The 15,484-nt window shown below is 38.9% G+C and overlaps 2 protein-coding genes and 1 long non-coding RNA gene across 4 annotated transcripts in view; 2 read left to right on the forward strand and 1 right to left on the reverse strand.

Moving 5' to 3' along the window:
• The window catches only part of tead4 (TEA domain transcription factor 4), a 30,410-nt gene extending 25,571 nt beyond the window's left edge, over positions 1-4,839 (forward strand). Inside the window, exons 10-11 of one of the 2 annotated variants that reach the window (XM_082160731.1) lie at positions 1-124; positions 3,520-4,839. The exon at positions 1-124 is cut by the window's left edge and continues 29 nt beyond it. In XM_082160731.1, the coding sequence (XP_082016857.1) occupies positions 1-124; positions 3,520-3,633 (238 nt within the window). In that variant the 3' untranslated portion in view covers positions 3,634-4,839. The remainder of the gene's footprint in view (positions 125-3,519) is intronic. The other variant, XM_082160732.1, reaches the window with a different exon arrangement.
• Positions 4,224-5,714, reverse strand: LOC309491321. The gene is made up of 2 exons (XR_014203026.1): positions 4,999-5,714; positions 4,224-4,845 (listed from the first exon to the last, which is right to left on the reverse strand). It is a non-coding gene; the product is annotated as an uncharacterized lncRNA (long non-coding RNA).
• Positions 5,715-10,605: 4,891 nt separating this feature from the next.
• Positions 10,606-14,765, forward strand: mansc4 (MANSC domain containing 4; the record flags this gene model as incomplete). The annotated part of the gene is made up of 3 exons (XM_082160669.1): positions 10,606-10,825; positions 11,854-11,988; positions 12,279-14,765. 3 exons carry the CDS (start codon positions 10,606-10,608, stop codon positions 13,913-13,915), a joined length of 1,992 nt encoding a protein of 663 aa, XP_082016795.1. The 3' UTR covers positions 13,916-14,765.
• Between the last annotated feature and the right edge of the window lie 719 nt (positions 14,766-15,484).

A 15,484-nucleotide genomic window follows, 5' to 3' on the forward strand; every position in this document is an offset into this window, starting at 1 on the left:
ATACGTGTTCAGGATCCACCGATCACCGCTGTGTGAATATATGATCAACTTCATCCATAAACTCAAACATCTACCAGAGAAATACATGATGAACAGCGTACTTGAAAACTTCACCATTCTGCAGGTAAATGTGTTTGTTTCACATGTATCAAAAATAAAGACATTATGGTAACCAGTTTATGCCACAGTGCGGAAGTTAAGAGATTGATTCAATGATTTGTTTGCATCATCAAACTGTAAAATGTATTAAAATGTTTTAGTAAAATTAATATACACGTATATACACACACACACACACACACACACACACACACACACACACACACACACACACACACACACACACACACACACACACATATGTGTGTGAAAGTGTCCCAGACAAAAGCCTTTATTTTCCGCCACACATTTCTCCTGAACTGATTCCAGCACCTCAGCAATAACCGAGTTAATTCAGTTTAAAGTCAGCTGTCATTATAAACTCAAGCCTGTTGAGGAAATGAAAAATGAGGCTGTAGTCACGGCGACAGTGAGAACACTAGTGTGCAGTGTGTGTGTGTGTGTGTGTGTGACGCTGGCCTGCGCTGAGACCCAGAGACAATGAGCTCTGTCACCGACACAACAGGACCTCAGACTGGCAGTGCTCTGATTCAGTCCATGATGACGCACACAGACACAAACACACACTCAAGTGGACAGAATGTAACACAGTCATTTTACATACATGTTGTTTAAGTGTGTGTGTGAGAGAGAGTGTCTGTGTGTGAGTGTGTGTGAGTGTCTGTGTGTGTGTGTGTGTGTGTGTGTATGTGCGTGTGTGTGTGTGTGTGTGTGTGTGTGTGCATCTGTGGATGTGTGTGTGTGTATGTGTGTGTCTGTCTGTGTGTGTGTGTGTGTGTGTGTGTGAGTGTTTGTTAGTGCGTGTTTGTGAGTGTATGTATGTGTGTGTGAGTGTGTGTCTGTCTGTGAGTGTGTATGAGTGTATGTGAGTGTGTATGTGTGTATGTGTGTATGTGTGAGTGAGTGAGTGAGTGTGTGTGTATGTGAGTGTATGTATGTATGTGTGTGTGAGTGTATGTGTGTGTGAGTGTCTGTGTGTGTGTGAGTGTATGTGTGTGTGTGTGTGTGTGTGTGTGTGTGAGTGTATGTGTGTGTGTGAGTGTATGTGTGTGTGAGTGTCTGTGTGTGTGTGAGTGTCTGTGTGTGTGTGAGTGTATGTGTGTGTGTGTGTGTATACAGTGGGTACGGAAAGTATTCAGACCCCCTTAAATTTTTCACTCTTTGTTATATTGCAGCCATTTGCTAAAATCATTTAAGTTCATTTTTTTTCCTCATTATTGTACACACAGCACCCCATATTGACAGAAAAACACAGAATTGTTGACATTTTTGCACATTTATTAAAAAAGAAAAACTGAAATATCACATAGTCCTCAGTATTCAGACCCTTTGCTCAGTATTTAGTAGAAGCACCCTTTTGATCTAATACAGCCATGAGTCTTTTTGGGAAAGATGCAACAAGTTTTTCACACCTGGATTTGGGTATCCTCTGCCATTCCTCCTTGCAGATCCTCTCCAGTTCTGTCAGGTTGGATGGTAAACGTTGGTGGACAGCCATTTTCAGGTCTCTCCAGAGCTGCTCAATTGGGTTTAAGTCAGGGCTCTGGCTGGGCCATTCGAGAACAGTCACGGAGTTGTTGTGAAGCCACTCCTTCGTTATTTTAGCTGTGTGCTTAGGGTCATTGTCTTGTTGGAAGGTGAACCTTCGGCCCAGTCTGAGGTCCAGAGCACTCTGGAGAAGGTTTTCGTCCAGGATATCCCTGTACTTGGCCGCATTCATCTTTCCCTCGATTGCAACCAGTCGTCCTGTCCCTGCAGCTGAAAAACACCCCAACAGCATGATGCTGCCACCATCATGCTTCACTGTTGAGACTGTATTAGACAGGTGATGAGCAGTGCCTGGTTTTCTCCACACATACCGCTTAGAATTAAGGCCAAAAAGTTCTATCTTGGTCTCATCAGACCAGAGAATTCACGGAGGAGAGGCTTCCGTCGGGCCACTCTGCCATAAAGCCCCGACTGGTGGATGGCTGCAGTGATGGTTGACTTACTACAACTTTCTCCCATCTCCTGACTGCATCTCTGGAGCTCAGCCACAGTGATCTTTGGGTTCTTCTTTACCTCTCTCACCAAGGCTCTTCTCCCCCGATAGCTCAGTTTGGCCGGACGGTCAGCTCTAGGAAGGGTTCTGGTCGTCCCAAACGTCTTCCATTTAAGGATTATGGAGGCCACTGTGCTCTTAGGAACCTTAAGTGCAGCAGAATTTTTTTTGTAACCTTGGCCAGATCTGTGCCTTGCCACAATTCTGTCTCTGAGCTCTTCAGGCAGTTCCTTTAACCTCATGATTCTCATTTGCTCTGACATGCACTGTGAGCTGTAAGGTCTTATATAGACAGGTGTGTGGCTTTCCTAATCAAGTCCAATCAGTATAATCAAACACAGCTGGACTCAAATGAAGGTGTAGAACCATCTCAAGGATGATCAGAAGAAATGGACAGCACCTGAGTTAAATATATGAGTGTCACAGCAAAGGGTCTGAATACTTTGGACCATGTGATATTTCAGTTTTTCTTTTGTAATAAATGTGCAAAAATGTCAACAATTCTGTGTTTTTCTGTCAATATGGGGTGCTGTGTGTACAATAAAACTTAAAGGATTTTAGCAAATGGCTGCAATATAACAAAGAGTGAAAAATGTAAGGGGGTCTGAATACTTTCCGTACCCACTGTATGTGTTAGTGTGTGTCTGTGAGTGAGTGTGTGCGTCTGTGTGTATGAGTGTATGTGAGTGAGTGTGTATGTGTGTATATGTGCGTGTGTGTGTGTGTATATATATGTATGTGTGTGTGTGTGTGTCTGTGAGTGTGTATGTGTGTGTCTGTGAGTGAGTGTGTACGTCTGTGTGTATGAGTGTATGTGAGTGAGTGAGTGAGTGAGTGAGTGAGTGAGTGTGTGTGTGTGTGTGTGTGTGTGTGTGTGTGTGTGTGTGTGTGTGTGTGTGTGTGTGTGTGTGTGTGTGTGTGTGTGTGTGTGTGTGTGTGTGTGTGTGTGTGTGTGTCTGTGTGTCTGTCTGTGTGTGTGTGTGTGTGTGTGTCTGTGAGTGAGTGTGTGTGTCTGTGTGTATGAGTGTATGTGAGTGAGTGTGTATGTGTGTGTGAGTGTGTGTGTGTGTTAATTAGGTTAAGGGCAGGTTTAGGGTAAGGGTTCAGGTTAGCTGTGATGGGTAGGGTTGCATTGTGTCGAATGTCCTCACAAATTTAGATGTACAAGAATGTTTGTTTACAAAGAAAGTAACTAATACATAGTTGGTATTCATACTTTCCACCCTGCAGTCAAACACCAGTGGGTTAAAATCAAGTCTCAAGTTGATCCTGTTTCACTCAGAAATATGTTGCATTAAGGAAGTGTTTTTTATTGACGAAACTCTCTTTGAATTTGCCCGGTTCTCTCTCTGTCGTAGGTGGTCACCAACAGAGACACTCTAGAAACCTTGCTATGCATCGCTTACGTGTTTGAGGTGTCCACCAGCGAGCACGGAGCCCAACACCACATCTACAGACTGCTGAAAGACTGAGACTGACAGTCCTGCAACACTACAGTGCCACAGCGCCACCTACAGGCCAAACGCCCTGCGCTTCTGCAGGAGTCACGAGGACACAGAGAGCAAACCACTCTCTAATAACACTCACTGTTCAGAGGCACAAGAAGAGAATCTGCCGGAATCCCAAATCTGAATGTCATGACATCTGATTTTTGTTTTTGGTCCCGCTTTATATTAAGTGGTTTTAAGTACTATGTACTTACATTGAAAAATAAGTACTTATTGTGTTCATGTTGTATTGTAAAACACTTTTTGGTTACAGGTGTATTTGTTACAGTGTAATTAGATATTTAAATACTGAATAATAATAATTAACTACATGTACTTACTATATGTGACCCTGGATCACAAAACCAGTCACATGTCGCACGCGTATATTTGTGGACAATACATTGTATGGGTCAAAATTATAGATTTTTCTTTTATGCCAAAAATCATTAGGATATTAAGTAAAGATCATGTTCCATGAAGACATTTTGTAAATTTCCTACCGTAAATATATAAAACAGTTATTTTTGTGAGTGAATGCAGCACAATCGCCAACATAAATGGACAACTTTAAATACTCTCAGATTCCAGATTTTCAAATAGTTTTATACTGTCCTATCATAACAAACCATACATCAATGGAAATTCATTTTCCATAATTCATATTTATTCAGCTTTCAGATGATGTATAAATCTCAATTTAAAAAAATTGACCCATGTGACTGGTTTTGTGGTCCAGGGTCACATTTAGGGTTAGGGTATGATTAGGGTTTGGTTGAGGGTTAGTTGCATGTAGTTATGCATAATTTACTGTTATTACTATGGTAAGTACATGTAACATATGTAACAAGGACACTGTAGAATAAAGTGTTACTAACACTCGTGCTGCTATTGAGGTGTGATGAGGGTAAGGTTAAGGACAGGTGTGGTTTAAGGGTGGGTTAAGGTGTAAGGGAAGGGTCAACAGTGTAATTACAAATGTAATTAATTAAATTAATTACAGCTGTAATTGCAGGTATTTTTAAAATATAAGTACAATGTAAAAATATGTATGTACACAATAAGTCCATTGTATGAAATTATTCATTTCAATGTTAGTATATAGTGTTAAAGCCACTTAATAAAAAGTGGGACCTTTTTTCTTTGTATAATGGGAACTGTAATAGGACGAAATGCATGTGAAAGTTTTTTTTTTTCCTTAAAGGTATAGCAGAGGATGTTTTACTTCCTGGTGGGTAGTCTAAACTATTGGTCCTCCTAATTGTCAATCATTCTAGTGAATCAATCAAACTTTTCAAAAAGTGGAGAGGGCGGGTCTTATCTAAAATTTGGAAAGATCCTCCGCTATACCTTTAATTTTCTTCATTTCATCTCATTTTAGCCCAAAAAGTGTTCGTGTAAGCGTTTGTTAGTATGGAATACAGCTGGGAATGATGGTCACTTACCTGACTAACCTAAAAGTGGACAAACAGCAGACTTTCCTTCATATATCAGGGCAAACGTGAACGCCAAACGACAGACTCGAGTACTGAATGTTGATGTGTTTTTCATAGATTTGCTACATTGTATATTTATCAGCCATATTCTTGGATGTGGAAAACTTTGACTTAAAACGGTCTAACCTGAATGAAATTCATATCGATCTCTGAGGAAGCACTCGTGATGAGAGATTCATGGCTTTTCTCCACAAGGGCTTGTAAAAACAAACATGTAACTGCTTATTTTACCGGAATCTATTTCAGTACGGTTACCTTAAACACGAACGTGTCCGATAACAGTTTGATATATGGAATAAAGAGCGTGTGTTATCCGTTAAAATTGATTTGAAGTTGTTGTTCATGGTGCTCATCATTTTGTTTTAATTTCTAGTTCTATTAAGAAAAAGGGTATGTTTACATGACAACGATGTACTAAAAACGAAAACGTTTTTCCAATGAGTTTTTGAAAAGTTACGTGTAAAGACGACAACCTTGTCAAAAAGATCCCCGTTCACTCGGATCCGCGATAAGGGGAGAGGAGAAGTGCGTTGAGACTGGATGTAAAGTTCTGTGTCATCTGCATAGCAATGGAAGTTAAAGCTATGACGGATAATGTTACCTAATGGAAGCATGAGATGATGAAGAGAAAAGGTCCAAGGACAGAACCCTGGGGAACACCGTGTGAAACAGGTGCAATGTACTAAAAAACGGAAACGTTTTTCCATTGAGTTTTTGAAAAGTTTCACGTACAGACGACAACAAACGTCAAAATGATCCCCGTTCACACGGATCTGCAAAAAAACAATAATATAATAAAGTTTATTTTATATAGAGCCTTTCAGCAAACTCAAGGTCGCTTTGTAATATTATAACAGGTAAAAACAACAGGAGGCAAAGATACAATACAGATACAATGAGCGTAGATAACATAACATACATAACATAACATGAAATGTTATTTCATCAATACAAGCTGATATGGAGTTGGTGGGGAAAGGAGCAGTGCGTTGAGAATGGATGTAAAGTTGGGTGTCATCTGCGTAGCAATGGAAGTTAAAGCTATGATGGATGATGTTACCTAATGGAAGCATGTAGATGATGAAGAGAAAAGGTCCAAGAACAGAACCCTGGGGAACACCGTGTGAGACAGGGGCAGTAGTGGACTTAGCCTGGTGGATAGACGGATGCTGACGGTCAGACAGGTAGGAAGTGAACCAGAATAGGCATTTCTTGTTCTATTGAGAAAAAGGTACATTTACATGACAACGATGTGCTAAAAACGTAAATGTTTTTCCATTGAGTTTTGGAAAAGTTTTGCGCACAGACGACAACGTCAAAATGATCCCCGTTCACACGGATCCGCAAAAAACAATAATATTTCTTATTCTATATAGCGCCTTTCTGCAAACGAGAATACTATGAGATATTGTGTCAAATGCAGGGGAATTAGAATAGAATTAGAATTAAAATGCAAATTTAGTCATAAGGAGATCCTTGACATTCCTAAGACGTGCTGTCTCGGACTCTCGGTGCTGTGGAGGTTGCGAAAGCCTGATTGGAAACATTCATAGAGGTTGTGAGATGACAAATAGCTGTATGTGCAATGTCACTTTGTAAAGAAACACTACGCGCCTATACACTGAACATGTTATACCTTATATGCATGACGTCACTGTTTTCACGAATTTGCCTTTTTGTATTTTACACAGAGACTATAACAGTTTCAACTTGTACTTGGAAACCCGTTATCAAAAGTAAGCATTTACTTTTGTACGTTTTTGAACGGCCAGTAAAAAAAAAAATCAGGTTTTAGTTGAAAACGGTGTTGTATAAACACTAATTACACTTAGCCCTAAAGGTCAAAATTTCGAGTTTTTGATCAAGCAACAAATTGTTAATAATTTACTATACTAGAAAGATCTTTTGCCTGTAACCTATTCTTTTTTGCAGGCTCTTAAAAGTATGAAATTTACTTCTTTTTTGTAGAATACACAAAATTGAACAACAATACACCCATTGTCAACAGAATAGAGAGAAAAAATGAGTTAACAATAATTTGCTAATGACAGAAAAAGATAAATAAGAAAGATAAAGACCATGAGGGTAAGAAATTAATTAGACAAATTAAAGGCATTGAAAATTGAAGTCGTTCTACTTGCTTTCTTATATACTGAAGACGAAATATTTTTGTTGTGTATAGAATTTGCAAAGAAAACAAATCTATAACAAATCAAGTATTTAGAGTCAGATTTAAAAGTTATGGTTACATCATGCAGAATATTATCATTAATACATGTGCCAATACACTTTCCAAAGTTTGTCCCTTGATGTCACAGCTCATGTTTGGGATCCTTCAGCCAATCAGCGTGGCACTTGAGTTTAAAGAGGATCTGGCGCCATCTAGTGGCAAATACACTCCTACATGTTGTAGTTCACCATTCGTTAAACATCACAGTTTAAACATCATAATAAAATACAAGGGCGTAGATTTGGTTTGAATATTGGGGGGGGTTGAAGTTTGGGTATGCCTCCTGATATTGTGATCATGGTATAAATATTGGGGGGGTTGTAATGCATAGATTTAAATATTGGGGGGGTTATCTCCCCCCCATCCCCCCCACAAACTACGCCCCTGATCAAATATAATACTATTTTTAATCGACATATATTGTAGGCTACTGATGCTGTGAAAATATTAGCATTCTGACTCTTAATGATAATGATGTTGCTTCATTTACAAAATGATCTTAACTCTAGTCTAACCTAAACCATGAAGAATCAATACCAAAAATAAATGTAAGTATTGGCATTCTTAATAATACCACTAGTTTGTACTCTGTACTCTGATTTTCATGGTGCATGTCAAACTAAACATTTGCCCTTCAAACTGTGTTGTATTGTGTGCTCTCAGTGCCTGACCTGGCAGACTCGAGGCTGATCCCAGTGCAACAACTTCACCTTGGCGCTGAGAGCTCATTCTCCAGCCAGTGTTCGCAGCCTTCATAGATCTGCTGTATTTTGGAAAATGGAGTGTGAAAGCCACTCGGCAACCTGATCCAAGTGTCTTTTGGCAAACCTGTGGCTGTAACACACACAAAAACAGTGGAAATGAGTCACAAACGGGGAAAATAGTATCAGCTTCTGTGATTGGAAATCTGGCCCTGCACAGTTAGAATAATCCTCTCTGATTTCTCCAGAAGGAATCAAACACTTCTCATCTGAGGAACAAAGAGCCAATGGTGTTCCACAGGGCAAGCTGGCATGGGACGTGTCCCAGCTGACAAGAATACACATTACGTTCCCAGCCGACACATAAACGACCTTAAACGTTGAAATATGCCTGAAATATTGTCAGTTGTTGTTAATATAATGTTGAATGCTAAATGGATGAAAAGGGTTAACCAAATCATTTTTTTTTTTTACAAGATCTGTATGTTAAATCAACATTATGTCTTCAACAACACTAAAAAAATGCTGCCTTAAATTTTTAAGTACAATCAACTTGAATATTTAAGTCATTACAAATTAAATGACATTAAACGGACTTAAAAACATTAGTTGAATCTTGTATAATAAAAAAAGGAATAAATTTGCTTAACTTATGATGAGTTAAAGCAATGTAAAAACACTTGTTGTCATAATTATATAATTTTTTACAGTGAACAAAACAAAATAATAAAAAGTGCCTTTTAAATTATAATAATAATTATTATTTTATGATATTTTGATAATACCTGTGATCAATGTAGGCCTATGTGTTAAAATGTAACTTTTATTAATAATAATAATAATAATAATAATAATGTATATTCTGAGTGTTCTCTGAACATTTAAAACTTTTTTCTTGGTTATGCGAATGTTAAGGGAACATTCCATTTTATAATTTTGTAAACATTATGGGAATGTTACTTTTTTTTGAATGTTCCAAAACAAGTAACATTTAAAATGTTCAGGAAAAAATCATTCCTCCAAGCATTTTTGTGCTAACATTTTCAGAACATTATTATAAAGAAAAAAACATAATGAACATTCTATTAATGTTACTGAAAGAGTTTGCGTCATGTTCAAGCCAACAAAAATAGATTGTAGCCTACAAAATTAAACAAACATTTAATTTTTTTTCTTAATGTTGTTGTAATGTAAAGTTCTTTATTTGATGTTTTAATAAGTGTTGTTACTTTATAAAATAGCAAGAGCTGTTGTGCCCCTTTGCCTAAATAAAGTGATAAATAATGAGTGACACTGTAAAAAAGCATTTCACAGTTTAGTTGTTTCAATGCAGGTTTTTCAAGTTGGCACAACTTAAAGTGGCTGAATTTGTTCATTCAACTTATGTTAAGTTTCACTGTCTCAACTAGTTTGTAAATTGACTTAAGGAGAGTATTTGCCACCTCAACTTAAAAACATCACGTTCTCAACATTTATCGCGAGATCTCGTGAAGTGCAGCAGAAAGAAGACGTTCGGCGGCCATGGTGGAGGGCTTATCGGAACAAGACTGAAATCTTCCACTTATATTTTGATGATGTTTCGTCCAATAAAAAAGAAAAACATCGAAAGGCATCCAGTTGCTATGTTTGCAAATCTCCTCAGCAAACGTGACCGTTTACCAGCGTGTATTTGGCGGATGAAAATTATATAAACTTTGTTTCCTTATAGAATATGTAAAATGTATGTATTTATTTCTTATATTTACACAATTTATTTAGGTTTTGACTTCCTTTGAGGGGGTCAGACACAATAAGGCCACACAAAGCTGCATTTTATAGAACGAAATTATTGTTTATAGACCTTATTCACAGCAGCGCCATCTTTGATTTTTAATGGGAATGAAAGCGAGGCTGTGAGGGACAGACATGCATCTCTTCAATGGGCTGTACTGTTATTTAATGTGTTTTTGGATGGTTCTGCTCATGAAACACTGGAAAAATATATTTCCAAGAAATTTCAGTTGACAAAAAACTCTCGACAATATAAGCTGTGGAAAATTGTAAGTAATCTAGGAGCTTTTTACAGCGGATGCCATTGGAAACAATTAAGGCAAGACTATCCCTCACAGCCTCACTTTCATACCTGTCATGGTGCTGCTCTGAATAAGGTCTATAGGCTACAAAAAAGTAATAGAATTTGCATAGCGATTGCAGTTAATGGTTATATCGTGATTATTTTGACACAACAAAATGTAGGCTACAGAAAATAAAGAGCTTATTTTTATAAAACCACTATCTGAGCATTTACTTATTTGAAAAAATAAATGGATGAATGTCTGGATGAACGAGAAGCACGGAATAAAGGCGTGAGCTCTAAACTCTGGCGCGCTCTCGCTTTCTTCACGCGCGTTCATCATCATCATCATCATCATCACACCTGTTCCAGTCTGCGCAGGTTCCGCTCACCTGCGCCAGAAACACACGAGCGCGAGCGCTTCAAAACAACATGACTTGAGCTCCAGCCTCGCAGACCAGCCGAATGAAGCGCGCAATGACCGTGCCATGGAGTTTGCTGTGGATTCTGGGTTTGATCTGCTCCTCGGACTCCAGCTGCTCTCCGACATCTTACTATAAGAGCTGCTGGATCCGCAGATATCCAGGACTGTATGTGGACATAGAGGAATCTCAGCGCAGAGGAGCTCATATCCTGAGGGTTTATCAGGACGAGTCTGCGCTCAAGTGCAGCAGAGCCTGCTGTCTTACACCAAACTGTGAGTTTATGCTTTAAACAAGAACAACTGACTAACTAAAGTAGCCTAAGAACACTCAAAAACGTCTGAATGTCATTGCATCAACAAAACATTAAAGCAGGTGTAATTTATTTGAAAGAAAGACAGCAAAACGTTCCACCAAAAAAGTTTGGTTGATTTAAGGATAGTGCTAAACATGAAAACACGTGTTTGTAGTTAGAGGAACATGTTGATCTACACATGTGGTTCCTCTGCTAGATCTGTGTGAACTGGAGTGAACTGACTTCATACATCCACTAAAAATCACCGAAACAGTTGATCAAAAGAGAAAATGATGACGCAGAATGCAAATAGTAAAGAGAAAAGATCATACAACATTTGCAATTACCGGTACATTCAGATGTTTGAATTGAAAAAGTGTGTCGAAAAAAAATTGTCTTCATTGTGAATATTAGGCTATATCTATTTATTAATTTTTTTGCGTTTAAAACTAATGTTTGTGAAATGTTTAACTTGACAAAATTCTACTTTTTTTAATCTAGTGCAATGAAATTTAGACAACACAAATGCTACATCATAATGCACGTAAAATAATACAGATATTCTGATATTTACATTTGCATGTATTAATATAGTAGATTACAAATTATGGAACATCACAAGTAATTTGTCATAATTTTCAACAATATTCATAGTACTCATTGCCAAGTTTAAATTATAAACTAGATTTGTACACAGTTATAGCAGTAAAATACTTTTACATTTTTATATAGTAAGTGAAAATATTAATTTCAAAGTATATCTTTTTATCAAATAGTATATCATGACATTTAGGGTATTTGTTTCTTAACTAAATGAATGATTAAATGTATACATGAAGAAAAATTTTTTTTTTTTTAAGTTTGACTTAAAATTAAAAATGCAATCAAATATTTTTTAAAGAATGTGGTTGCACTATATAATGGAAATGCATAAATCTAAGTATAATTCAGAATCTTCAACAGCCATAAAGACCTTGTTAAAAGTTAATTTCTGAATTGCATGCACAGTCTCCTGCAACCTGGCTGTGTTTCATTTCAACACCACTCAGGACAGTGTGAACTGCTTTCATCTGCAATGTCCGACCGCTGAGAGCTGCATTCCTCACCGCAGAGGAAATGTCATCCTCTATAATGTCACTAAAGGTGAGAAACTGCACACCAAACTCTACTTTGGTTTGAGGAAATGTAAAACCATGATGATCTTTCCTTTTCTTTTAATGAGGATTGAATGCATACACAAAACGTCTTCAACATAAAGATCAAAATTCCTTTTCTAAACAAGACATTTCTACATAATTTAAATCTGAAGTGTGCACTAGAATTGAAGCTACATGCATTTTTAGCATGGAAACTTAAGATGAAATGAACATTCCCTCAGCCTACAAGTATAAAGCTTGTTCATTAATAATCTGATTGCGATGTCTGGTTCTCAGGTGTGGATCCGGACCTGTTGGTGTTCGGGAAGCACTTCACCACCAACGTGCGTGTTCTGCCTCACATGTCTTCCTCGCGGCTCAATGTTTCAGAGCCGCTGACCTCTGACAAGCGTCAGTTCAACTATCCACCCGTCCGCTCCATCAGTCCTCCCTCCACTAGTACAAAAAAACCTACAACCCCCCAACAAACCACTCAAGCTGTTCCTACTACACTTGAAGTACAACATAACCTCCCTCGATGTGCTACAACAACTCAGAGCACATCAGAACACATCATATCAACTACGTCACTCAATCCCCAACAGATGACTACTACGCCACAGTGGGAATCAACAAACCTGCATCATATTACACAAACCACCTCTCAGACGGATGAACCTGATACAAGTACTGACACTTTAAACCACAGCATCCCAAACCCCTCGACTACAGCCCACCCAAGCTCTACAACTGACTACTTTGACTCTACTTTGACCTCCATCCCAATCAATGAAGCTCTTACTACCCAACAGCCTTTGGGATTACAAACTGCATCTCTACAGACTACAAAATCTTTAGCGACGGCTTCTCAAAACACTACGCAATCTTTTGCCAAGACTACCTCGCTATCCAAGTCGGATGAGTATCTAGAAACTACAGCTGTTTTCAAGACAGTTACTTCCCAGACTTCTGCGTCTTCACAATCGGAAACCTTAACAAACGCAAAGACTTTGACTTCTGCAAACGTGCCCTTACAAACCCAAACTAAAAATACTCCTGCATATGAGACAATACAAGCCACAACTGCTCAAAGCACGTCTGAGCATGTTATATCAAGTACGTCACAGCCTAAAATGGACTCTACGCTCAATCCCCAACAGACGACTACTACGCCACAGTGGATGCCCACAAAGCCCTTAACATCTGCAAACGTGCTCTTTCAAACATCAACTCAAAATACCCCTGCATATGAGACATTACAAGCCACAACTGCTCAAAGCACGTCTGAGCATGTTATATCAACTACGTCACAGCCTAAAATGGACTCTACGCTCAATCCCCAACAGACGACTACTACGCCACAGTGGACGACCACAAAGCCCTCAACATCTGCAAACGTGCCCTTTCAAACATCAACCCAAAACACCCCTGCATATGAGACTTCTACCCCAACCCAAACTACTATTCTATCCCAACCAAAACAGACAATTAGCAGCGACACAAGAACCACCAGTCCTACAATCACCACTGATGACTCTACAACCCCTAGACACCTGACCCCAACTTTTACACACACCCGTATGGGCAAATCAGCAAATAGTTTAAGTTCTTCCCCCACTAGCAGCATGATGGATAGTCAACCGTACCCCAACGACACGAAGGGTTACATCAGCCGAAACATCACTACAGGTGACGTTCCTCGACCCATTGGGGACGGAGGAAGCTTGACATCGGTGTGGCATTTGGCGGCTAACACCGTACTAGTGGCCTTAGCGACTTGCGCTACCGTCACATTCTGCTGCTGTTGTTCGGTGTTCGCGGCTCTGAGCTGGAGAGGCCGGAGGCGACGCAAGGGCAGGTACAGGACAAATCTGAGGGGTAAGAGAGGATCAATGAGACTCATCAAATACGTCATTGTAAGGGAAAGCTCATAAAGCAGGGTTCCTTGGGTTAAGCTCGAAGCCTAATCAAACACGCCTGAATGAGCTAACCGGTGAGTTTGATACAGGTTGGAGCTAAACTCTAAAGTATAGTGGCCCTCCAGGCCCAGATTAGGAGAAACCATTCATAACCAGTGGCTGCGTCCGAAATTGTATAGTCTCTAGGTACTTCCCTTGAATATGTAATTACCCCACGACCACTAAAAAGTACATTCTATGTAGTATGAATGTCTGTAGTATGAATGTAATCCGGATGTACTACATTCACGTTCATGTTGTCAGACACTTCAGTTGAAACAGAAAGGAAAGAGTCAGGAAAGAAACATGAAACGGACAGAAAACAGACAGGAATGAGACCGAAAACGGACAGGAATTACACCAGAAACGGAAAGGAAAGAAACAGGAATGAGACCAGACACAGACAGTAGTACTGTAGGTCATCCGACTACTGTTTTATGAATACTGTGAATTCAGACATACTACTCTTCTTACACTCGTTTTTCGCCTACTTTATAGCAGGGACTTGTGTGATTTCAGATGCAGCCCTTGTGTTGTAGATGCTGCTAATGTGGTTTAATTCAAACTGAAGGTGGCTCACTTTCAAAACCACCAGAGGTGATCGTTCATTTTATAACTTGTTGTACAGTATATGATCAAACATGCTCCGCTAAACATATTACACATAAGCTTTCTTTTGGGTGCCATCCATGGACTATAAAAAGGAACTATGGAGTTACAGGATTCACCAGAGGACTTCAAAATACATTCTGGATCATTGGTTTGTCAACATGAGCATTTAAAAAGACACAGATAAAGGTTAAATGTTTACAAAGATTTATTTTCAAAATATAAAGATTGATTATTGTGCTATGGAACTTCTAGATGGGCAGAATCTCACATTCAGATATATATATAAATGTCCCATTAGCGGCTGTTTCTATGGGGCGCTATACGTAATCCGTCCGCCATATTGGAACAGTCAAAGCCGGTCGGTGAACATTTGAGAGCAAGTTGACAGTGCGTCTGCAATTGTAGTTAGATGCATGTATGAATATATATCTGCAATAGACTTCAGCAGATGATTTTGCTAGCTAAACTAACACAATACAACAAGCACGACATTAAAAAGTACCATAGTAAAAACCTGTACTATTGAGATAATGCATATAAAATCACAAACCAACACATTCTCACCAGTGACAGGTTATCCCATTTCTTTGGGGAATTTCAATCTCGGCGGTTTCACAACCAGAAGCTGAACAATGTTGTAGCATCATTGATTCTTACTGTGAGGGACGACACGCTGACTGTTCCAAGATGGCGGCGCGCCGACTCATGCTCACAACTGATTATAAACTAATGAGACCACACTTTGGGTAAACAGTCCTTTTTTGCTATTCAATTAATTACAAGTAATTAATGCTACACTTGTTTTGTTTCACAGAGCTTGTTGCAATGCATTCTGGGAATTGCATTCTCTGTAAATGATGAATGTTGCTTTATAATTTGGCCAAAACAAGGTATCGTACAATGTGTTAAAATACCACCTACGGAGCCTACACT

Source organism: Leuciscus leuciscus, assembly GCF_965113295.1.
Source record: "Leuciscus leuciscus genome assembly, chromosome: 25".
Classification (NCBI taxonomy): domain Eukaryota; kingdom Metazoa; phylum Chordata; class Actinopteri; order Cypriniformes; family Leuciscidae; genus Leuciscus; species Leuciscus leuciscus.